Source organism: Suncus etruscus, chromosome 4 (assembly GCF_024139225.1).
Source record: "Suncus etruscus isolate mSunEtr1 chromosome 4, mSunEtr1.pri.cur, whole genome shotgun sequence".
NCBI classification, from domain to species: domain Eukaryota; kingdom Metazoa; phylum Chordata; class Mammalia; order Eulipotyphla; family Soricidae; genus Suncus; species Suncus etruscus.
The window spans coordinates 6,739,248-6,764,407 of record NC_064851.1 but is presented as its reverse complement, the minus strand read 5'-3'; the positions used below and the strand labels follow the sequence as shown (position 1 = coordinate 6,764,407).

The 25,160-nt window shown below is 53.9% G+C and overlaps 1 protein-coding gene across 1 annotated transcript in view; it reads right to left on the bottom strand.

The window, feature by feature from the left end:
- CACNA1I (calcium voltage-gated channel subunit alpha1 I) overlaps positions 1 to 25,160 on the bottom strand; it is an 81,068-nt gene that overhangs the window by 36,706 nt on the left and 19,202 nt on the right. The window contains 2 exon segments of the mRNA XM_049771751.1: positions 11,186 to 11,319; positions 13,694 to 13,804. Coding sequence (XP_049627708.1) covers positions 11,186 to 11,319; positions 13,694 to 13,804 — 245 coding nt within the window.

Here is a 25,160-nt window from a genome sequence, read left to right as displayed (position 1 = left end):
TGTGTGCATACCAGCTAATGCAGCCAAAATCATCACAGCACACACACACCTCAGCATTCACACTTCTTAGGTCCCCTCATCCACACACATAAATGAGGAGGCACAACAAACCAACAAGCACCAGAGACTCGATGACAAGATGGGGGGACGGTACAGGCAGGCAGAGGGGCAGCTGCCAGCACCTGGGAAGCAGAGAGCATGGGGACAGCGGGGAGCACAGGAGGCAACGGGGAGCACGGGGCGCTGAGGCGGGCGGATGAGGCCTGTCTGAGGATTCCGCGTGGGAGCGGCGGCCTGTCATCTTCCTGTTTCACAGCCAGAGCTCAGGCAGCCGAGACGTGTGACGGAGGCACTGAGGGGGCGGCACATGCAGACAGGGGGACACAGGGCACACACGGACACACGCAGATGGGCACATGCAGAAACGCATAGACACACAGACATGGACACAGATACACAGAGACACACGGGCACACACAGACACAGAGACACATGAGCACACAGATGCAACATATCCACTGGCATATGTGTGTAAATGCATGAATGAAGCCTCATCCCTCCATTCTCCCTAGGTAACTTGACCTTACCTGCAAGACCCCGCCCATTCCTGGGAGGGGTCTTGGAAAAGGTATATAAGCCTTTGACCCAGGGGATTAGGAGGCCTTTTTTTGGTCTTTGGCCAGCATGGAGGTCAAGGGGAAGATGAAAGGAGTTAAGATGCAGGGCTGGGCCCGGAGAGATAGCACAGCGGAGTTTGCCTTGCAAGCAGCCGATCCAGAACCAAAGGTGGTTGGTTTGAATCCCAGTGTCCCATATGGTCCCCCGTGCCTGCCAGGAGCTATTTCTGAGCAGACAGCCAGGAGTAACCCCTGAGCACAGCCGGGTGTGGCCCAAAAAACAAAAACAAAACAAACAAACAAAAAAAAAGATGCAGGGCAAGCTAAGAATAACAAATGCTTAAAAGGTTATGATATAGGCCACACATGTGGTGGATAGGGCATGAATAAAGTTGATGTTTCCTGATGCCTGTCTCTGGATGAGTCTGATTCCGACGTTCACCTAAACCTGGGACCTGCCAGCTGGATGGGGATTGCAGAGCCACATGGCCTGGGATGGCAGAGAAAAATCCCTCCATCCATCCTTCACTATCCAGATCCATCGTTAATTATTTAACACAACACATGAACATATGGGGGCTTGCACGTGTGTGGACATGTGTTCACCCTGAGCACGCCTGCAGCTGTATTTGCACATATGTGGCACAAGAAACATGCATGAACACACAGACACACACGCATGCCCAGGCCTTCTCCTGCCTGGACTCTCCCCAGGAACCCACATACTTGCATCGACCTAGGGGAAGCATCACAGCAACTGGGCTGATGCCTTGTGGGGTCCCAACAGGGGCCCAGCCAGGTCCTATCCCCTTCCCAAGGAGTATCTTAGGGGGAAAGTCCAGAAGGCTGCAGGGAGCGGCTATTCCCACTTTATCCAAATGTCAGCTGAGCCCCCCAACTCCGATCTGGCCTTCTGCCCTACCCATATGCCCTGGGTCACCCACAAACCATGGGCCACAGCCACACCAGGGCTGGTGCGACACAGAAGAATCAGGCTCCACAACTGGAGCTAACCCGCTCCACGCAGTGCCACAGGCCTGTCCCCATGGCAGTACCCGGGGCTGCCTGAGTGAGGGATGCCAGCTATGGTCCCCTGGCACAAGTGGGAAGCGAGGACAGGGCTGCTCTGGGGTCCCTTTCCTCGTGTATTTCTCGGAAACGGGGGCACAGAGGACTGATGCCCAGTCCTGCATGAGGTATAAGACATGCCTGCAGGCCTCTGAGGTCCACAGTGACGTTAGCTGTGACCATCTCCCCGGCAGATCCTCAGAGTCTCAGGGAGCCCGAAACAGACCCTTTCTCATACACTGGCTATGTCCATCACCCACCCCAATCAGCTCATTAACCCTCAGTGTGGGGGCTCACACCCCCACCCAGACATCGGAGACCTAGGAGGTGGGTCGTCATGGAAAAGACTCCGAGAAGAGAGTCTCAAAGAAAATATTTCAGAAAGCATTAAGCCCTGAGCTTCTTGGCAGCCAGGCAAGAAGGGGAGTGGATGGAAGGACATCGCCTCGATTCCTCCATCGCCTGACAGGAGTGGTCACAGTAGGAGATTCTGAGTAGGGGATCCTATGCATATTAGGGACAGCTCCAAGGATCCTGAGTTTCTCTCTCCGGTCCTGCTTGGCTGATCCCACATGCTTTCAGGAAGACTGTGCCAGGCTGGGCAGGCAAGACCAGGTGGAAACACAGCTCCAGGCTGGAGCAAGTTGGAAGCATGAAAGCCAGCAAAGGGACAGGGCAAGACTGAGGGGCAGGATGGGTCATTGGAGACGGAAGCCCTCACCCATTGCTCCCCACAAACCCTTCTCCCTTCCCATTCAGCCTCCTAAAACCGAGTTGAGTCAGAACCCTCCAACCAAGCCAGGGACCCCGCTCCCTACAATGCCAGCTCTACCCCAGCACCTCCATACCCCCCCTTTCTATCTTCCTTCTAGAAGCTCCTAGATTTGCTGCTTTCATGCTCTGTCCACACCCCTCAGCTTAGATCCCCCTCAGAGCAACCTTGTATAACTTTGAAGGGGGGCCCCAAAAGCATGAGGAAGGAGGAGAAGTGAGCTGCTTTGCCCCGCCAGGTTCCCCATGTGAGATGCACCTAAGGACTGGTCTGGTGACAGGGCGGCAGATGAGGGATGCTGGCCACACACCCCTCCCCGCCAGCCCTGAAGAGCACACAGTAGGTGCTCAGGGCCAACCTCGGAGACCAAGGAGGGAGCAGGTCCCCCAAGAAAATGACAAGGTGAGGCACTGCCTTCAGGGCCCGCTTCCCCCCAGGCCTCAAGTCAGACATCACTTGCTGGAGTGAGAAATTAATTCCTAATTACACACTAACTGTATCACACAGAGTCAGTGCTGAAAGTCTAAAAAAAAAATCAACAAAACCCCCCACCCACTCCCTCCTGCCAGCTCCCGGCGCCTAATTAGGTAAGTAATTTTGCTTCAAAGGAGCATTTTTGTCCTGACATCACCCAGGAGGAAGAGAGAGGGAACCAAATCTTGTCTGCTAGTGTCGCTGTGGGCAAAGGAAGAGGCTCAGCCTCTTGGCACAGATGGGACAAGGGTGGGAGGAAGGGACAGCAGACACCTGTCCTTCGGGGCACTGCCCTGAGCTCTTTTAGGACAGAACTCCCCTACGCTGCTCCCAGAGTCCCCAAGTCCAGGCATGGCCATCCAGGGGCTGCCCCCTGCCTCCATGGCTGCTTGATCTCAGATGGCCCAAGCAGTAGTCCAGCTTTTGAGCTGGGGCGCTAGGGAAAGGCTGAACCATATCTGGACCCCCCACGTGCCCACAGGGGTGACCTGCAGACCTTGCCAGCCCCAAGTAAGGCTCAGGTCAAAGGAGAGGGGTACAGATGCTCTTGCACCCTGATTCCAGGGCTGCCGCTGTACCTTTGGGGCACAGTGTCTGTGTGCACGGGTGGGAGAGGGCCTGCCACTGGCTGCAGCAGAAAGGGGCCCCAAAGTGCTCCTCCGAGACTCTCGGTGGGATTCCAATATGGAGTGGGAACGAGAAATAGTCTCTGAGGTACAGCCAGGAACAGGAGCCCAGAGAGGAAACAACCCCCCACCTCCAGCTCCTCAGGAATTCAGCAGGTGCCAGAAAGCTAAATGGAGATACTGGGGGGAGGAGCTGGCTCAACCCTTTCTTCCAGGCTGCAAGGTTTCTGTGCGTCGGGGTTGCTCTGTGACCTTGACCAGGTGACCAACCCAAATCCCAAGGGCACAGGACAGAGACACATGTTCCTGTGTGGATTCGGTATAGAGAAGCGAGTATGGACCACTTAAGGGCCCAAAGTTGAAGCAGCCAATGCTATAGCGCTGCCTAGCACTTGACTTTCTTTCCAGAGATCCCCAAGATCCTCCAGTTCCCCAGAGGACCACCTCTCCCATCCCAAATAGCTGGAGCTGAGACACTCAAATTCTCAGCTCCCAGCCCAGGGAATGGTGAGAAGAAAAGCTTCCCCCGCCAGCTTGCCAGATAACTTGAGGGATAGGGTCAGAAAGAGAGGAAGGTGGAGGAAATGAGTTTGGGCTCGACAAGGAGCGAGATAAAATGAGCCTGAACCGTCTTTCCAGGAAATGCCCCTCCCAGGAGATGGTTTCTGTGAGCGGCTGATAAAAATAGGGTGTTTCCTCAATCCTTGCAAGGGGCCCACCGGGGCTAGCTTGGATGTAATTGAAGATGTAGCTAATGGAAAGGAAGCCAAGATACTAGGAAAGGCAGGTCAGCTGTCAGGAGGCTGCTAAGATGAGTCAGGATTCCCTGGTTGGGGACCAGACCACACGCATCCTCCTATCTTTCCCTGTGGTACATTGAAGATGTTCAGTGGATGGAGAGCGGGAGGGATGGAGAATGGGGAGCGGGGGCTCGTGTTTCTCCCTTGCATCTCACATGGGGCTGTCACCCATACATCCTTGCCAATACTAAAGAGAAAAAGAAAAAGAAAAGGGGTTATGGGCCCGGAGAGATAGCACAGCGGCGTTTGCCTTGCAAGCAGCCGATCCAGAACCAAAGGTGGTTGGTTCGAATCCCGGTGTCCCATATGGTCCCCCGTGCCTCTGCCAGGAGCTATTTCTGAGCAGACAGCCAGGAGTAACCTCTGAGCACCGCCGGGTGTGGCCCAAAAACAAAAAAAAAAAAAAAAAAAAAGGGGTTATGAAGTCCCCAATATGAATTCCAATTCAGGTCACGTCTGGCATAGAGGCTCAGATGGCAGCAGAATGGGGAGGGAGGCAGGAGACAGGGCAGAGGACAAGAGCAGTTGGGGGGGGGGAACCCACCACACCCTGCATTTTCTCACCAACGTCTTCACTCAGGTGACAAGATTCCAATTGAGTGACTTTATCCCAGGCAAGTTTCTAATTCGGATTCTAATCCCCTGGAGAGTGAAACTCCCAGGACCATCTCTGCCTCCTGGGAAAACCCGCTCCAGGAAGGACAGAGCTGACGGCCACATCTATACGCTGCCAACACCTCGAGGTCTGGGAACTGTCCCTTGCCAATGCTGCAGCCCACGGGACTCAGAGGGCTGAATAAATAGATGCATAAATACTGCTCAGGTGCAGCCGTCCCTGTTTACATCCAGAGTTCTTACACGTTTATGCTTCTTGTTTCTTACAAGTAATGGGACCCGTGTACAAGGCTAATCCATTTGCTCCATCTACAAAATGGGACGACCACCCCCAAGCTCCTGGATCATGTGGGGGTGGGGGGGTCTAAGACTCGGTGCAATTGTTGGAGGTTTGTAAAGCAACTAAGTAAGCAGTATGGACTCTGCACATCCATCCATCCATCCATCCCCCTAGAACTTCCCTTGCAGGGAAGTCCTGGAAAGTTCCAGGGGCCTCCAAGCCCTGCCCCAATACAGGTCACCACCTATGACCGGGGGTGGGGGGTCGGGTGGGTTTTGATCTAGAATGGGATGTCTGACCAGGCAGCAGCAGTTGGTCATTTCAGTAATTGACTCAGAGACAAGCAGATCAAATTCACCAGCCAATCCGAGTCAAGGAGGTTCCCAACTGCCAGCCCTTAACCGATGGGGGTGAAGGGTCCTCTTCCAGGGAGCATCTTTCTGCAAAAGCCCCAGGGAAAGAGGCATGGATCCCCGAGCAGACCCTCACCCCAGGGGAAAGTAGCCAGCGATGGAGTCGAGGTCGTCACCGGGGCAGGAGCAACTCCGATGACTCTCAAGACTTTTTGGGTGGTTTTTTGTGTCACACTCAGCAACGCTCAGGGGATATTCCTGACTCTATGCTCAGAAATAGCTCCTGGCAGGCTCAGGGGACCATATGAGATGCCGATATTTGAGCCACGGTCCTTCAAGATGCAAGGCAAATGCCTTACCTCCATGCTATCTCTCAGGCCTCGACTCAAGATTTTGAGAGTCACTAAGTGGCCCTGAAGCCACAGACAAACAGACTGTTGGGCTTTTTGGTCTAGAAGTTGTTAAATGGGGTTTGGGTCCTGTTGAAGAGATTCCTGCCTGATTTGTGGTTGGCTAATGTTGGGCTGTTGACTAGCAGCCAGAGAAAACGGGTGCCACTGCCTGGGCCTCTCCCCCTCCATCACCTCCATCTGGTTCTGTTGGAAATGGACCGACCACAGCTCCAGGACACCTTCAGATCCATAACCTCCCCAGAGCTGCCTGAGCGAAAAGAGGGTCAAGAAATACCCCCACCCCCGTCCCCCTGCCTTTGAAGCACCCGATCTTTGTAGCAGACAGACCTGGACATCCCCAAGGCAAGTGGCCTGTCAAGTATGCCCAGTGTCAGAATTCGAGACCTTCGACCTGCTGGAGGCCGGAGTAAGTAAGACTCTAACCAGATACTTCTCAAAGACTCTTTTCATAAACAGGGAGGGGAGAGAGAGTAGAGGCCAAAGCCCTGGGCCGAGAGAGGGAGAGAGAGCACACTGAGTTGAGGACCCAGGGTCAGGTCAGATAAAGGCCAGGTAAAGAAGAAAAGGAGTGAAAGGAGAAAACTGTCCAGGAAGATACAGCCGAAATCTGTAGAAAGCAGGCAGCGGGCAGCATGCTGCTGCCAGGCATAAAGTGATGTTGTCGATCAGGTGTCATATCTGTGACATGTGGCAGACATATAAGACAATAAGCCAGACTTGAGAAAACCAGACTCTGCCCCTTTGCCCTGCCATCTGCCCTTCATCTCTCTACCGCTTGCTCAAGCTAAAATTGGACTTGGGGAGTCACCCCACACCCCTGCGGACCCCCACCGGGCTGTGCACTCTGCCTTGGCTGCATTCTAAGACTAGAGTTTAAACATGGGAACAGAGGTATTGGGTCACAGCATGGCCCCACCAGGGCAAGGGCAGAAATGGGAGGGCAGGTACTGCATGGGAAGGTTAGCAAGATGCATTCTCTCTCATTTTTCTTCTTTCAGCCCTGTGGGGCTCCCCAACACCATTCCAAAACCATTCAAATATTATTCAGAATAATTCTTGTTATCCAAATATATTTCCAGGAAAATTCCTGTTACCTTAGCTCCCTTCATGGTGGAGCCCACGGAGGGGAAAGACTAAGGAAAAAGGACCCCTTTCCTGAACCCAGGATGGGGGACAGCTGATGCCTATGCCAAAGAGAGTCCTCTTCCACTTCCGTTCTATCTTCAATGCACACCCAATGACGCCCCAGCATTCTTTCCAAAAGCTGCTGCTGGCACGCTTCGTTATCTTTCCCACGGCCAGAGGTCCCAGCTCGGGAGCCATGACTGATGGACCTAGGTTTGCTAGCTGCTAGCTTCATAGCTGCTGAATCCAATCCACTGGTCACAGACCAGCCACCCCCGATATAGTTCTGTTTTCAGTTCTGCAAGTCAGGGGGCACCAGGATGTGATCACCAATCACCATCCTCACCCCAGGTATGTATACTAGTGTAACTCCCATACACACACCTTGACTCTGCCCCTCACCAGATCCACTCACCGTTCAACAAGGAAAGCCTTTAGAAATTCTCTAATGTGGGCCCGGAGAGATAGCACAGCGGTGTTTGCCTTGCAAGCAGCCGATCCAGGACCTAAGGTGGTTGGTTCGAATCTCGGTGTCCCATATGGTCCCCCATGCCTGCCAGGAGCTATTTCTGAGCAGACAGCCAGGAGTAACCCCTGAGCAATGCTGGGTGTGGCCCAAAAACAAAAACAAAAAAACAAGAAAAGAAATTCTCTGATGTGGAACAAAGGCAACCCTGGCCATTGGCCTTGAAATTGCAGCCTCCAGGTCCGCAGCGGGTAACAAAGGGGCACTCTTTTCTGAACCCTGGGCACCCCAGCACTCTCCCCAAGATGAACTTGTGCACCCCCTTCCAGGATGCTAAAGCTAAAGGTATCCCCAGCAACAAACTGTTCCCTGACTTCAGAAAGCCTTAGTTGTGAAATGAGCAATACTTCCTCATTGGAGGGAAGGATCAAAGGAGCCAGATCAGAGATGGCACCAGATGGCCCGCCGGGGGGCTGCCAGTCCCAGTGTTGAGAGTTATAGACTCACCCTGGTGCTAACTTGCCCTGAGCCTTCAGTCCCTGTACACCTCAACCTGCCTTGCTTATACTGATGTTACTGATGTTCTGGAAACAGACATAGGGGCTTCATTTGTACTTGTTATTCTAGGGATACTGCCCTGGCTCCTGGATTGGGGTCCTGGGGAAGGTCCAGGCTCGTGTTTTAACATGCGCCTCTGAGCCTCATGGCCCCTGACTTACCAGGTATATGGCACGCCAGAGAGACAGCAGATAGGAACCCATTTAGCCTGGTGTAACCCCAACCTCAAGCACTGACATTCTCAGGGGCAGGTGCTCCTGACTGCTCGGTCCATCGTACCCCAACTTCCTAGCTGGCCTCCTCCTCCACAGAAGCTGACACCCCAGAAATGAATCTATGAGGGTATTCCTGGCCTCCTCTCCTTCCTGAACATCCTGGGAGGTGCCCATAGACTGACAGACCCTGGACTGGTCCCCGCATAAACATGAAGACTCGAGAGATGAACTGGCAGCAAAATGAAAACCAATTAAAAAAAAAATCAGGGCTTGAAAAGGACTTTTTCATTCAGGGTGGGAACAGCCTAGTATAAAGGGGATGGCATCATCACCTGGTCCAGTGCCTGGAGTTCTGCCTCCAGCACCCCCTTGCACCCCATTCCCTCTCTGTCCCCCCTCAGGCCCCTCCAACCTCCCCCAGGTCTTCACCTGGGGAAGCAGCCCGGCACGAGGCCTCAGGTGCCAGTTCTGAAGACTGTGGCCCTGTCACAGAACTTTCTAGCATGCAGACCCCACCTACCCCGGTTGGGGTAAGCCCATTTGTCAGACCAGCACCTGCCTGGGAGGCAGCTGGAGAGCCAGAGAGTGTGGAGATGTGATGAAAGCTCTGACCTCTAAGGAACCTTCCAGAGCTAGGAGAGGGAAACAGTAATTTGGGGAAGGGGGAGGAGCAGGAAGGAAGGAGAGACAAGACAGGGTGGCAGGTCGGTTACTGAGGCAACAGAGCATTTATAGTACCAAGCTGGTGGGACCTAGGGGAGGGGTGAGGGAGGACGCCATGGGATAGCAATGCCCAAGGTTACCTTGAGGCCCCTCGTCAAGTCACCACTGAGCTCCCTACCCCCTTGCACAGTCATTTGTGGGGCCCCAGGTCAAGTAAAGGGGTAGTGGGACCAGAGATGAGGCTTCATGCAGGGCACATTCCCTAGTATGCCCTGAGATGCCCCCCTACATCCCATCCAAAAATCAGGTCCCTCCCCTGTCCAAAAAACTAAGCTTGGGGCTGAAGAAATATAGCACATGGGTAGAATACTTGCCTTGCTCATAGCTGCCCTGGGTTCGATCCCTGGCATCCCATAGGCTCCCTGAAGCTGCCAAGACTGATTCCTGAGCACAAAGCTAAGAGCCCCCTGAGCACCACTGGCTGTGTCCCAAAACCCAACAGAATAAAAAAAAAAAAAAAAAAAACTAAACTTGGGGCCAGGCAGATGGCTTGGGCCCGGAACACTGCCTCTGTGCACAAGGTCCCGAGTTTGATCCCTGGAACCACATTGCCTGCCCACCTTTGAGCTGTTTGGCCCATGAACATCTGCCCACTCTGCCCCCAGTGCCCCGGAGTGTTGTTCCTAGACTCCATCCCTAAAGATGGCAAAGGGGCGCCCCAGCACAGGGCTGAAGCCAGGTAAGAAGTTGGCTGCAAGCAGCCAGAAGGGGCTGCAGTGGTAGTGGGAGGGGGCAGGGGGAGGAGGAGCTGGCCTGAGAACAGCGGTCACCTCTACTACAGCCACCACTCGTCACTCTTCAAAAGGCCCAGAAGCTCTGGGGTGGCCCGTGCATTTGCTCAGTAGCAGCTGTGACCCCGAAACCTAAGATCTGAGGACCTGGCTTGGACTCTGAACTCGCTCCCTGTCCCTCTCCACCATGCTCTGTCCTTGAGGATGATCTGAGGGCGTGACTCAGGGTGCTGAGTGAATTGAGGGGGCCCTTTTTGTGAGTAAGTTTTCCTAACTCTGGGGAAATTTTTTTGATTTCCTGAAGCATCAGTCAAGAAACATCAGGGAGGTGAACACTAATAATCTGAGTTAAGGAAGAACATACCTGTCAAGAGAGCCCAGAGGGAATGAGAGGGAAGGGGCTGGCCACGCATGCCCTGTGCCTGCCAAGCTCTCAGAGAAGGGGAGTCCCTGTTGGTGACGCTGGGGAGTGGGACAGTCCTCAGGCGGCTCAGGAGAAGGGCAGTGCCTGAAAGACATCCCCCATCTCCCCCCCCATTCTACCTGCAAGACTGTGGCACCGAGTCCCCAGCTAGGCCTTGAGCCTATCTGCCCACTCACCCTGCTCAGGGCCACACACCCAAGGCCACACCGCCGGCACAGTCTATACACACATGTACACACATATGCACACCCAATGGTGTATACACACACACACACACACACACACACACACACACACACTCTCTCCCTCTCCCTGGACCAGGCATAGGACTCTGACCCTCACCCAAGGTTGGGCTCTTCCTTCAGGCCCTGGAGGAACATATGAGCTCAGCAAGCAGACAAAAGACCCTGAGCAAGACTCGAAGCAATAGGCACCGAAGCTAGAGAGCTTGCCTCGAACACAGTCGACCCGGGTTTGATCGCCGGCAACCCATACGGTTCCCTCCTGCCCCCCAAGCCCGCCAGAAGTGATTCCTGAGCGTGGAGCCAGGAGGAACCCCTGAACATCACTGAGTGTAACCAAAATACTAAAAAACTAAAATAAAGGCCCAGGGCAGAGCCCGAGCCACCCCACACGAAGCTCAGACAGAAGTGGTTTGCATCACCTCTGACCTGCTGAGTGACAGAGCAGGAGGAGGGTGTCACCAGCGCCTGCGCACGGGGGAGGGGGGGATGTTGATGCTGCACCAGTGGTCACTATCTCACTACCGCCACCTGACAGATTAGGAGACTGAGGGGGTGAGAGATGAAGTGGCCAGTGAAACAGGCCCAGTCTCAGCCATGGGGACACTCTGAGGATGCACTTGGAGGGGGGGCTGAGGGAGGGAGACCCAATGGTGTCGTCCCCACCCACCCACCCCACCTACCCCGCCATGACGATGAAGAAATCCAGCCGGTTCCACGTGTCGCCCAGGTAGCACTTCTTGCCGAAAATGCCCAAAGCCACCATCTTCAGCACCATCTCCATGGCGAAGAAGACAAAGATGAAGTCGTCGAAGACCTGTGGGCACAGGAGGAGGGCAAGACCCCAGGAGGGCAGAGGGTCAGAGCAGGGCTGAGGGCAGAGCCCCAGGAGAGTGGTAAACCAAGGGGCGGGACAGGATGAGAACTTGGTCCAGGTAATTCTGCAAAAGGCCGAGAGGGGGAAGGGAGCTGCCTGAAGACCAGTAGCCCCATAACTGCCGACCTGCGGGCTGAGTGATAGCACAACGGTAGAGCGTTTGCATGCGGCCGGCCTGAGTTCGATCATGGCATCCCATATGGTCCCCCGAGCCTGCCAAGAGCGATTTATGAGTGCAGAGCCAGGAGGGACCCCAGAGTGCCGCCGGGAGTGCCCCCCCCCCAAAATAAATAAACTGCCAACCTGCATTCTCTCCTGCCTGCTCTTACTAGGCAGCTACATTTTACAAATGAGGGAACCAAGACTCAGAAAGATCTGTCCAAACAGACCTGAATCCCAGCAGGCACTGGCCTTGCACTCCCTTCCTCTGCTGAGAAAGGAGTTTGTGAATGTGTCTCTCTGCCAAGGGTTCAGGTCTTGGGAGGGTAGGGGATCCTCTTTCCAGACTCAACATAGGAAAGAGTGGGATTGGGAAGGGCGTTTGCCTTGCACGCAGCTGACCTGAGTTCAATCCCTGGCATCCTACACGGTCCCCCTGAGTCTGCCAGGAGTGATTCCTGAGTGCAGAGTCAGGAGTAAACATCACCAGGTGTCACACATACACACACACACACACACACACACACACACACACACACACACACAGAGGCTCCACAGGGGCTGAGATTAACCCAACCAGTGCAAGGGACCCCTGCACATGATGGAATGGAAGAGGGGTGTGGCTCAGCAGGAAGGAACCTAGGCCTAAGGTTCCAGGGACCCCAGGGCCACGTGGAGATGGGGCTCCGAAGAGCTGGGCTGGCAGCAGGGTCTTCCAGGCATGCTCAGAGCCCGTCCAGGTCCCAGGTCCTGGTTTGTACATCTGCAGGGTCTAAGCCAACGCCTGCTGGGTGCCTGCTAAGTAGAGCCCACCGCTGGGGTGGAAGTCCTCAGAGGGCACAGGAGAGATGCCAGGCCACTCACTTGTTAGGGACTTGGGAAACACTCGAGCTCTGCATAAGACACTCAAGGTCACTCTTGCTTTATTGGTTTGGGGGTTGGGGTGAGTCCAGGTTTGCAGACCCCAAACCTGGCCTATGTAGGCACCTGGGTGGGGAGAGGAGAGACCAGGCTAGGAGAGAGGTCGGGAGAGGAAGAGGCAGGATGGTGGGATAAGACAGCCAATGAGGGGCCGGGCGGTGGCACTAGAGGTAAGGTGCCTGCCTTGCCTGCGCTAGCCTTGGATGGACCGCGGTTCGATCCCCCGGTTTCCCATATGGTCCCCCAAGCCAGGAACGACTTCTGAGCGCATAGCCAGGAGTAACCCCTGAGCATCACCAGGTGTGGCCCAAAAACTAAAAAAAAAAAAAAAAAAAGACAGCCAAAGAGCCATGGCAAAATAGGAGAGTGGACCAGGGCAGCCAGTGGACACAGCAGGATGGCAGAGAAGGTGGGGTGGGCAGGGCAGAGTGGGAAGAATTAGAGGACAGGGACCAGCAGAGTGGGCAGGGCATGCCAAGTAGGTGGAGCACAGACCGTGGGCATGGTTTGGCAGTGTGTGTGGTCTTTTTATTTTTAAATAAGTTTATTTTAAACACTATGATTTACAAAGGTAGAATAATTTAATATTTCTCATTACTATTAGATGGAATGGAATTATCAAAAAAAAAACTTCATTGAATTAATTTGTGGAAATTGTCATATTCACATGGGTCATTATGTCATTGTCTGACCGGTTTACTAGGCTGCTTATGGCTGGTTGAACATTCTGTTGTTGGCTTTTTTTTTTGTTGAGCTTAGGGGGCTTCTGTGATCATTTCAGATCTAACTTGGTGTCTTCCTACTGAGAAGTCAATATTACAGCTGTGGAGGTGTTGCACAGCTGCATATGCATCTATCTGTGGGGTCCAGGGTTTTGAGGAGCTGTTGAGCTGGGCCAATGGTGGATCTTGGTTGTGGGTGCTGAGACTTCTGGAAGTACAGAGGCATGAGGAGGCGTGGTCTTAAGTGTGGACAGGGTCTGTCGATGAGGGGGTGTGGTGGGGGCATTGTGGGTGGGTGTGGTCTTCTGGTGGGCGGGCATTGGGATAGGTCATGGCTGTCACTTGTGTAGGCGTGGCCTGGAATGGGAATATGGTTGCTGGGTGATCGAGGCCTAGCTATGGGCAGGCTATGCCAAGATAGGGCTTAATGGGTAGGTGGGTGTTTCGGTGTTGCAGGGCTGGCACCGAGAGAAGGCGGGCATGGGAGGACAGGATGCACGAGGTGAGCTCACCTGCAGGATCTTGCAGCGGTCTGTCAGGCAGTCCATGTCGTCGCAGGGCTGGTACATGCCGAGAGTCACGCAGTTTAGCAGGATTACCATCATGCTGACACATTCGAACCAGGTGCAAACCGAGTCAAGGACCACACAGTGGGTGGAGCACCCCTAGAAGGCAAGGATCCTCCACCCCTGCCCGGGTGCATTCCCCACCCCTTTGTTCCTGATTTTTCCCATTCATGTTCTCTGGGGGGAAAGACACAGTCAGGATCCACCGGAGTCAAACCCCACTAGCAACAAGCAGGGCATGGTCCTGCTGTCTCAGGCTGCGGGCAGACAGACAGACCTTTGACTACAGTTCCAGACCTAGCAGGGTCTTGGGGGTACACACAGGAGGCGGGATATGTGTGTTGGACCCTATACCCCAAGCCGGGCAGCTGTCCCCAGGGACACCCCCTTTCCTGGCCTTTCTACCTGACTGACTCCTGCTCAGTCCTAGAGCACTGACTGCTGCCCGCTTTCCCTCTCAAGCTTGCTGGGGTCATTCATAGTGTGCCAGAGAAGCCACTGCCTACACATCCCACTGCCTCATCATCCGGCCAGACCGAAGGGGCAGCCCTTTTGCTGTGTAAGCTGTAAACAGCAGGATCTGGGGGTCCCAACCCTGAGCAAGTGCCCCACTGGGTCATCAGAAGCCCACTTTATGGGCAGTGAATGTCTATGGTTTTCCCACTTGGACAACTGCAGGGTTTTTTTTCCCTTTTCTATTTTCTGAATTTTTGGACCATATCCAGCAGTGCTCATGAGTTACTCTCTGCACAGTGCTCAAGAATGACTCTCTGTACAGTGCTCAATGATAAGTCCCTGAACAATGATCAGGGATGCCTCCCAGCAGTGGGGTGGGGGGGAGAATCAAATGCCAGCCTCCAGTATGAAAAACCTGTGCTCTAATCATTGAGCCACCTGTGCCCGAACTTCTTCAAAGGAGACACCCCCTCCCTCTTGCCTCAAGATCACCTATGGCCACAGCGGCCAGACCCTTCCTGATGTGAGGGTCAGGGAGGTGTCTCTCTTCCCAGAAGGGCATCTGGCCTGGTTTCTCCCATCATGGTCTCTTCCTTCCCACCCTCCCCCCCTCAGACCCTCGCACCCCAGCCCTGCCACCCCATGCCCCCTCACTGCTACTCTCCCCACAAGCCTGTCATTAATCTCATTGCTGCCAAGTTTGAGCCTCCCTCCTGCAGCAGCTTCTTCGCTAATTAACTTCTCTGAAGTTCAAACATTTAAATTACCAAGGGACATCCCCATGCCTCCCCCACCTCGCCCCTTCCAGCTGGCCTCCCCTGTTCCTTCTGCCCTTGCCAGCAACCTCAAGTTCAAGGTGTACTTGGCAGGTGCTCCTCGGGCCCAAGGTATTCTGCATTTTTTTTCCTCACCTAAGCCCTGGAGAGAAGTGGGCAGACCCATCGCACAGACGAGGAGAATGGAGGATCAGAGATACCCCCCCTCCTCAGGGGCTACTCTGGGCCCCACAGCTGGCACTGACCCCTCTTAGAGTCGCACCCACGGCCTAGCCTGCTGGGTGGTGAGGCCAGCGCTGCCCTCTGAGATGGAGATGGTCACTGTGTGACTTCCCTGCTCAGCCACCCTCAGCAGTTCCACCCAACCTCTCAGGCTCCAGCCAGGCAAGCAGGTAGATAGGTGGGCTCTTGGCAGGCATAACCTCATCTAAAGCCTGCAGCATGATGACAAATGTGGAAACTGAGACACAAGGGGGTCACAAGCCAGAAGAAAGCAAAGCTGGGACATCAGACCAGAGCCTGCTTTTGGGGGACCTGAGCCTGGCCAAGGGCTGAAGCAGAGCTCCGTGAATGTGGCTCCCCCACTCAAAAACCTCCCCAGGACCCCACTGCTGGACCCCCAAGGCCTCTGTCTTCCCCCTTCCACTCCCTTTGGACTTCTGGGTCTGACCTCCCATCATGCCCTGGACTGTGCCCCAGCCCCAGCCTCAGAGCCTCAGGTAAACTCAATTCTCAGAGCCTCCAGGCCCCAAAGGTTGTATCCCCTGAGGCAGAGGAGGAATCAGGGGTCTGTAGTAGATGTGTGTGTGTGTGTGTGTGTTAAGTGGGGGACCCCAGATGGCCAAATCTGGGCCCTTTGCCAAGCACCTGGGAGTCTCAGAAGCCAGACGGGTCCCCTGTGGCTGCCACGGCTGCTAACATGGCCGGGCAGTCACTGGGCATTGGCACCAGGATCCCCGGAGGCTCTTGGGGCAGGCGCTGAGGGAGGTGGTGGGACTCTGGGGGGCTCTGGGAGGCTCTGGGGGGTTCTAAACCCAGCCCGGCTGCCTGAGGCCTGCCTCAAGTGCTGTGTGCGAAGCTCTCAGTGGCCAGCACAGTCCCCGGCTGAGGCCAGAACAGGTAAGAGCCAACAGGCTTCCCTGCTGCCCCTGGAAAACTCAAAGAGCCCCCACATCAAAGCCCACTAGGGGGCCTGGCCTCCCACTTTACCCAGGCCTTCCCCAGGGGGAGCATTGGGTGAAATGGAGGTCCATGGAGTTCAGGAGGCCCTTCAGGCAACCCCAGTGCCCTCGGGAAAGCAGGTGAATACAAAGGCGCTCCAATGAGTCCCATTGGCTTCCTCGGCTGCCCAGACACCCCACCACCACATACCCTCTCCCCGGCACCAGCCAGCAGTGCGTTTCTGCACATACCCAGCACCCACTGCATGCCCGGACCAAGAGGCGGCCACAGATTTGAACACTGACTGGCAAGTATGGTCCCAGGCACCCACTGTCCATCTGCCATGAAGCTTCCTGGCTAATGGCAACGTCTGCATCTCATCAAAGCCGATGTAGGTGGGCATGGGGCAGGATTGGGGCTTGTAGAGGGCACTTGGGGCCAGGCCCTGTCCTGCAATGGAGCTGGGCAGGCTTGTTCTCTTGGCAGGAGAAGCCAGCATGAACCTTAGCACTCAGGACTGACTGAAAGAAAGCCTCCCCAGACTGCTCTCTGCCCATCCAACACTCAGGCCTGGAGCAGAAATGGACGATGCTGGAGAATCAGTCGGGGCTGAGAACGCAACAGACTGAGCCCCGGGCTCAAGACCCCAGTACTGCTGGGTAGGGTTCCAAAGAAATATGACCCTAAAAAAGTATCCATTGGAGCCAGGGAAGTGGCCCGAGGGGTGGGATACAGGTCTTGCATGAGTGAGGTCCCAGGATTCCACCCTAGCACTGCAGAAACAACCAGGAACAGTCAGCCAGGGGTGGCAGAGTGGTAGTACAGGGGTAGGGCGTTTGCCTTGCATGTGCCTGACCCAGCACGGATGCAGGTTTGAACCCCAGTATCCCATATGGTCCCCTGAGCCAGGAGCAATTTCTGAGTACAGAGCCAGGAGTAACCCTTGAGTACCACTGGGTGTGACCCCAAAAAGAAAAAAAAAATTTATCAGACCTGGCAAGGGAGGTCACCCCAAAGTTCAGCAATTGGCAGGTACTATCATAATTCCTGTTTTACAGATCAGGGAAGAGATTGGAGAGATCTGGGTCCTCTGTCTGGCATGCAGGGGGCAGGGTCTGGACCCACCTCTAATTGATCCCAAATATTCTGGATCTCTGTCACAGAGCTTGGCCAGTGTGGAGTCAGCAGCCCACCCAGGGAAACCAAGTCTGCCTGGCAGAGCCAGGGAGGAAGGTCTTTGGGCAGGGGGACTCCTGGTGTCTAGCCTCCCAGTAGAAAGAAGCCAGAGAGATAGCATGCAGGTAGGGTGTTTGTCTTGCATGCAGAAGGACGGTGGTTCAAATCCCGACATCCCATATGGTCCCCCAAGCCTGCCAGGAGCAATTTCTGAGTGAAGAGCCAGAAGCACCCCCTGAGTGCTACTGGGTATGACCCCCCAAAAAACTAAAAAATAAATAAAAGAAAGGAAAGAAAGAAAGAAAGAAGGAAGGAAAGAAAGAAAGAAAGAAAGAAAGAAAGAAAGAAAGAAAGAAAGAAAGAAAGAAAGAAAGAAAGAAAGAAAGAAAGAAAGAAAGAAAGAAAGAAAGAAAGAAAGAAAGAAAGAAAGAAAGAAAGAAAGAAAGAAAGAAAGAAAGAAAGAAAGAAAGAAAGAAAGAAAGAAAGAAAGAAAGAAAGAAAGAAAGAAAGAAAGAAAGAAAGAAAGAAAGAAAGAAAGAAAGAAAGAAAGAAAGAAAGAAAGAAAGAAAGAAAGAAAGAAAGAAAGAAAGAAAGAGAAAGGAAGGAAGGAAGGAAGGAAGGAAGGAAGGAAGGAAGGAAGGAAGGAAGGAAGGAAGGAAGGAAGGAAGGAAGGGAAGAAAGGAAGGAAGGAAGGAAGGGAGGGAGGGAGGAAGGAAGTCAAGGGGGCCAGAACTGTAATCCCAGCCACGAGCCAGAGCACTGGGGGCAAAGTCCCCACACACCTGCCCCTCGTAAACAGACTGACCGCTGGAAGGCCAGGGCAGGCCAGGGCTGCAGACTCTCTGGGAGCCCTTAAGGCCTGTGCAGTTCCCATGGTGACCATCACCCGCATCCCCGAAGTCCAGCTGACAGGCTGAGTCTGTAATTGGGGGGCTCCAGGAGGGCCGTGGGGGTGGGAGTGCCGGGCTTGCCGGGGCAGCCAAGTTCGTTTTATTTTTGTCAAATCTGAAATCAGATCCATTTCCCGGGGTGCTACTCAGCCGCCTGAATAAATCAGGGGACAAGGGGGAGCTGCACCTCCCTGGCTAGGAAGGGAAGGCTGGCCAGTCCTGGGGTCCTCCCCTTCCAGCCCCCAGGGTCCTCACCTCCAAAACTAAGTGGCCCAGAGCACCTGGTCAGCAGGTCAGAGCACCTGCTGGTACGCCAGCCAGCCCCTTCCTGCCTCAATGTCCTTGCTGGAGTCTGAGATGGCAGGTGGCACCCTGCAATGAGGCTCTCATCCATCATTTCATTCATTCACTCATTTCATTCATTCATTCCTTTCATTCACTCATTTCTCCATTCATTCATTCACATGTCACTCCATCATTACATACATTTGTTCATCTCATTCATTTGTTCATCATGTCACTCCTTTTGTTCATCATCGGACTCATCCACTTCATTCCTTCATTCACCTTTTGTTCGCTCGTCATTTCCCTCATTTTTTTTCATGATCTCACCCACTCAGCTCACTCATTCTCCATTTTATTCATTCACAAGTTTATTCACGTGTTCACCCATTCAATGAGCATCATGAGGACAGCTACTCTAGGAAAGCTGGTTGGCATCATGTATTGAAGCATCAGAGAGATAGCACAGTGGTAGGGTGCTTGCCTTGCACGTGGTCAACCCAGGAAAAACCCAGGTTCGATCCCCAGTATCCCATATGATTCCCCGAACATGCCAGGAGTAACTTCTGAGTGCAGAGCCAGGAGCGACCCCTGAGTGCCACTGAGTGTGGCCAAAAATAATAATAATAATAATAATAATAATAATAATAATAATAATAAAACAATAAAATAAAGCACCAGACTACACAGATACAGCAGTTTGCACCAGGGCACACGCTCTAGATTGCCCCAACTCACACTGGGAGGTGACCGTACTCCAGGGTACATACCCAGGATAAAGCCAACCTGCACCCCTAGAGAGAAACAAGTATCCACATAGCCAGAGCCCCAACCTGTGCACAGCCCAAGGACCAGCAAACTGAGAACAGGAGGGTGGCAGTTTTCAAGGCAGGATGTGTGATGTCCCCTACAGGGTTGTGTCTTCAGGTCTTTAGGTCACCACAAGAGGAAGGAAGGAAGGAAGGAAGGAAGGAAGGAAGGAAGGAAGGAAGGAAGGAAGGAAGGAAGGAAGGAAGGAAGGAAGGAAGGAAGGAAGGAAGGAAGGAAGGAAGGAAGGAGGGAGGGAGGGAGGGAGGGAGGGAGGGAGGGAGGGAGGGAGGGAGGGAGGGAAGGAAGGAAGGAAGGAAGGAAGGAAGGAAGGAAGGAAGGAAGGAAGGAAGGAAGGAAGGAAGGAAGGAAGGAGGGATGGAGGGAGGGAGGGAGGGAGGGAGGAGGGAGGGAGGGAGGGAGGGAGGGAAGGAGGGAATGAAGGAAGGAAGAAGGAAGGGAGGGAAGGAAGGGAGGAGGAGGGAAGAAAGGAAGGAAAGAAAGAAGGAAAAGAAAGGGAGGGAGGGAGGAAAAGGAAGGGAGGGAGAAAGAAAGAAGAAAGAGAAAGGAAGAAGGGAAGGAAAATAAAGGAAGAAGGTGAGGAAATGGGAAAAGGAAAAGGAAGGAAGAAAAGGTGAGGAAAAAGAAAAGAAGAAAAAGGAAGAAGAGGGATGAAGAAAAGAAGGAGGGAGGGAGGGAGGGGAAAAGAAAAGAAAGAGGAAAGGAAAAAGAAAGGAAGGAAGGAGGGAAGGAGGAAGGAAGGAAGAAGGGAAGGAGGAAGGAAGGAAGAAAGGAAGGTGGAAGGAAGGAAGAAGGGAAGGAGGAAGGAAGGAAGAAGGGAAGGAAGGAAGGAAGGAAGGAAGGAAGGAAGGAAGGAAGGAAGGAAGGAAGGAAGGAAGGAAGGAAGGAAGGAAGGAAGGAAGGAAGGAAGGAAGGAAGGAAGGAAGGAAGGAAGTTAAGAAGGGGCCGGAGTGGTGGCACAAGGGGTAAAGGTGTCTGCCATGCCTGCGCTAGCCTAGAACGGACCTCGGATGGATCCCCTGGCTTCCCATATGGTCACCCAAGCCAGAAGCGATTTCTGAGCACAAAGCCAGGAGTAACCCCTGAGCGTCACTGGGTGTGCCCCCCCAAAAAAAAAAAAAACAAACAAAAAAGTAAGAAGACAAAGAAAAATAAATGGAATGAAGAAAGAAGGAAAGGGGAAAAAGGAAGAAAGAAGGTGAGAGAAAAGGAAAAGTAAAAAAGGGAAAAGGGTGGGGCCGGGTGGTGGCGCTAGAGGTAAGGTGCCTGCCTTGCCTGCACTAGCCTTGGATGAACCTCGGTTCGATCCCCCGGTTTCCCATATGTTCCCCCAAGCCAGGAGCGACTTCTGAGCGCATAGCCAGGAGTAACCCCTGAGCGTCACCGGGTGTGGCCCAAAAACCAAAAAAAAAAAAAAAAAGGGGGAAAGGGAGGGCCCGGAGAGATAGTACAGTGGCGTTTGCCTTGCAACCAGCTGATCCAGGACCAAAGATGGTTGGTTCAAATCCCGGTGTCCCATATGGTCCCCCGTGCCTGCCAGGAGCTATTTCTGAGCAGACAGCCAGGAGTAACCCCTGAGCACTGCCGGGTGTGGCCCAAAAACCAAAAAAAAAAAAAAAAAGGGAAAAGGGAAGGGAGGAAGGAAGGTGAGGGAAAAAGAAAAGGAAAGAAAGAAAAAGGGAGGGAGGGAGGGAGGGAGAAAGGGAAAGGAAAGGAAGGGAGGAGGAAAGGAAGGAAGAAAGAAGGGAAGGAAAAAGAAAAAAAGGAAGGAAAGAAAGAAGGAAGGAAGAAGGCAAGGGAAAAAGAAATGGAAGGAAGGGGGGACCAGAGAGATAACACAGCAGTAGGTCATTTGCCTTGCATGCAGGCTGATCTGGGAGGGACCCGGTTCAATTCCTGCATCCCATGTGGTCCTCCAACCTGCCGGGGGCAATCCAAAAACCAATGAATAAATAAAGTTCAAATAGAAAAAAAAGGGAGCCAAAGAGTGGTGCATTTGGGGCCGGAGAGATAGCATGGAGGTAAGGCGTTTGCCTTTCATGCAGGAGGTCATCGGTTCGAATCCTGGCGCCCCATATGGTCCCCTGTGCCTGCCAGGAGCAATTTCTGAGCCTGGAGCCAGGAATAACCCCTGAGCACTGCCAGGTGTGACCCAAAAACCAAAAAAAAAAAAAAAGAGTGGTGCATTTGCCTTGCATGTGGCTGAACCAGGACTGACGTTGGTTTGAATCCCGGCATCCCATATGATCCCCTGAGCCTGCCAGGAGTGATTCCTGAGCACAGAGCCAGGAGTAACCCATGAGCATCGCTGGATGTAGCCAAAAATCAAATTAATTAATTAATTAAATAAAAATAAAAAAAGAAGGGGCCGGAGAGATAGCATGGAGGTAAGGCGTTTGCCTTTCATGCAGGAGGTCATCGGTTCGAATCCCGGCATCCCATATGGTCCCCCATGCCTGCCAGGAGCAATTTCTGAGCCTGGAGCCAGGAATAACCCCTGAGCACACTGCCAGGTGTGACCCAAAAACCACAAAAAAATTAAAAAATGAAAAAATAAATGAAAGAGAGGCCGGAGCAGTGACGCAAGCAGCACTTGCTAACTTGCACATGCTAACCTAGGACAGACCACAGTTTGATCCCCCCGCGTCCCATATGGTCCCCCAAGCCAGGAGTGATTTCTGAGCTCAAAGCCAGGAGTAACCCCTCAGTGTCACTGGGTGTGGCACCCAAAAAAATGAAATGAAAGGAAGGAAGGAAGGAAGGAAGGAAGGAAGGAAGGAAGGAAGGAAGGAAGGAAGGAAGGAAGGAAGGAAGGAAGGAAGGAAGGAAGGAAGGAAGGAAGAAAAGAAGGAACTTAAGAGGGAGGGAAGAAAGGAAGGAGGGAAAGAGGAAGGAAAGGAAAGAGAGAGGGAGGAAAGGAAGGAAAGGAGGGAAGGAAAGAAGGAAGAAAGTAGAAGGGAAGGAAGAAAGGAGGGAAGGAAAGAAGGAAGGAAGTGGGAGGGAGAGAAGGAAGGATGGATGAAAGGAAGGATGTGGGAGGGAGAGAAGGAAGGAGGAAGGAAAGAAGAAAGTAGGAGGAAGGGAGGGAAGAAAGAAAGGACAGAAGGAAGGAAAGAGGGAGGGAAGGAAGGAGGAAGAAAGGAAAGAGGAAGTAGGAGGGAGGGAGGCAAGGAAGGAAGTAATGTTAGAAGGAAGGAGGGAGGGAGGGAAGGAAGGGAGGGAGGAAGGAGTAAGTACCTTCCAGGCGATAAAAAAGAAAGTCTGGATTCTACAAAGCAAAAACAAGCCCCAGTTGTGGCATCTGCTGCTGCAGACCCGAGGGTGGGGGTTAGTTGCCCCTTGGTCCCAAGGACTTGCCCAGAGCCCCTCAGTGAGGAGCAATGCTGAAGCGAGCCTCCTGCCATCCTCTTCTTTACTAAGGGAGGTCCCACCCCAGGAGACAAGACTGGCCTCACCACGCCTGCTGACTCAGAAGGAAATGGGTGCCCCAGAGCAGGACCTCTCGGGGTCAGCAAAACAAACCGCTGCTCTGTCCTGGACACAGACCCGCTGGGCAGACAATCCAGGCCTCTCCCTGTTTGCTTACCCCCCATCATGGGGAACTCACTACCTGTTGCCCAGAAGCTCTGGAATCTCTGTGGAGCCTCTGAGGGCTGGGGGGTGCAGAGAAATGATCTCCATTGCCTCCCCTGCCCTTACCCCAGTCTCCCAGAAGCAGCAGAACTCACTCCGTTTGGTCAAATTCTAAATCCCAAAGGCCCACAGGCCCCCGGTGGCCGGTGCAGACAGCCGGATTGGGGGAGGCAATGGCGAGGGAACAGGGGCTGCCAGCTTGGAAGGAAACCCTGGGCGGATGGTTCCAGCCAAGCCGACTTGTGTGGGCGCCCCCAGTGCAAAGGAAGAGGGGAGCCAGGCAGCCCCACCCCCAGCCAAACACCGAAGACTGTGGAGCCCCAGCAGTGGGTGTTTCCTCAGAGCCTGAACTACACCTTGGACACGAGCCCCTGAAGGAAAACACACAGAACCCCAAACACACACTGATCTCCGACTGCCTGGAACCAACCGAGACCCGCTACTCCAATTCTGCCCCCTTGAGAGGAAGTGAGCTCCCCATCGCTAGAAGGAACCAAGGAGGTGAAGAAATAATTTTTGTCCCAATGCCATGGGCAGGCTCCTCTATTCTTACCTTGGACTCCTCCACCATCCCACCTCATCCCCAACCCTCTGAACCCCTTCATTTGGTACCCTTTGCCAAGACGTCCCTGTCTGGTGCCGCAGTGCTGAGAAGCTCATGAAAAAGACACAGCCTCTGCCATCCAGACTGAGTCCTACTCTGTGCCCAAGGATCACTCCAGGTGGGGCTCAGGGGACCCTATGGGATGCCGGAGATCAAACCCAGGTCAGCCACGTGCAAGACAAAACGCCTTCCTCCAGCATCCTATGCCTCCAGCCCCTTCTGCTGCCCAGAAAACACAAGCCTATGGGTTAAGATGTGAAATGTTGACTCCTGGTCCCTCCATCTCCCTGGGGGGCCTGACACCCCACCTCCACTGACCACCCCCTGTCCTATCCCCCCCACCAGAGTCGGTAGGCCCCTCGCCTGTCCACTACCCCACAGCCCCCAACAGAGCTGACCCACGCTCTGCCCAGCACCGGGTTCCACGGTATCTCCTGCCACCCGCAGAAACTCGCGGGTCCTCATCTGAGTAATGTTTCCCAGCGCCGAGCGAGTGTGAGTGTGTGAGCGTGTGTTTGAACGCTCCGGCTGGGGAGGGAAGGAAGCCAGTTATGTTGAGAGTTGTCAAAATATTTTTTCAAAAAAACAAATTGTGATAGAGAACTATACTTATTTCATCCTCCCACAGCAGCCAGTGGCACCACCAGCCGGCCAAGGGGTGCAAAGGGGCTTGCTCAGCTCCCGGTGGCCCCAGGGAGAGGCCAGCAAGAGCCATAGGGCTGGCTCCGTCATCTCATTCCCACCACTGCCACCGCCGACATGGACAGAGTCTTACCCCCCAGAGCTCAAATCCACCTGCGGGGTTTTCTGGGGGGGGGGTTCTTCCCAGCATCCATCTCCCCGGACCCCCACTCCCACAGTCTCGCAGCCTTGTCCTGCACTGACCATTGAGGTTCCAGACCTCCCTCCCCCTGCGCACCTCCAAAGCCAAAGACCCCCTCCCCCATGGCTCCCCAGCACTGTCTGCAATCTCCAAAGCCTTGGCTTAGCACTCACAGCCTCTGGGAAAGAACCCCAGGCCAGACTCGCTTCTGTCCACACAGTGGCCACACAGACTCCAGCTTCGCTGGCTGCATGTCCACTGGGAGCTCTGCACTGGACAGGGGCCGGGCTGAAGGTTGACAATGTGATGGACAGGATGGAGCTCGGAGCTGTCTCCAAGGTGGACAGAGTCACACACAGAGGGAAGCAGGAAAAGCTGGGCCAATCAGACAGGGAGACAGGAATGGCACTCGCCCCAGGATCGGCGGACATTCAAGGGGGACCGTGGGTGGGTGAGTGTGTGCAGAGGATGTGGACAGATGCAGGAGTGTGTGGGGACGTGGCTGGGAAGGTGGGTAGGTGAGAGCATGAATGTAAGCACTGGGGAGATGGAGAGTGGGTGGGAGGGTGGGTGGGTGGGTGTTTGGATGGATGGGTGGGTGAGTGGGGTAATGGATGGTTGGATGGGTGAATGGTTGGATGGGTGGGTGGATGATAGATGGAAGGGTAGATGGATGGATGGGTGGATGGATGGATGGTTGGATGAATGGACTGACAGGTGGGTGGGTGGGTGGGTGAATGAATGGATGGGTGGGTGGATGGACTGACAGGTGAGTGGGTGGGTG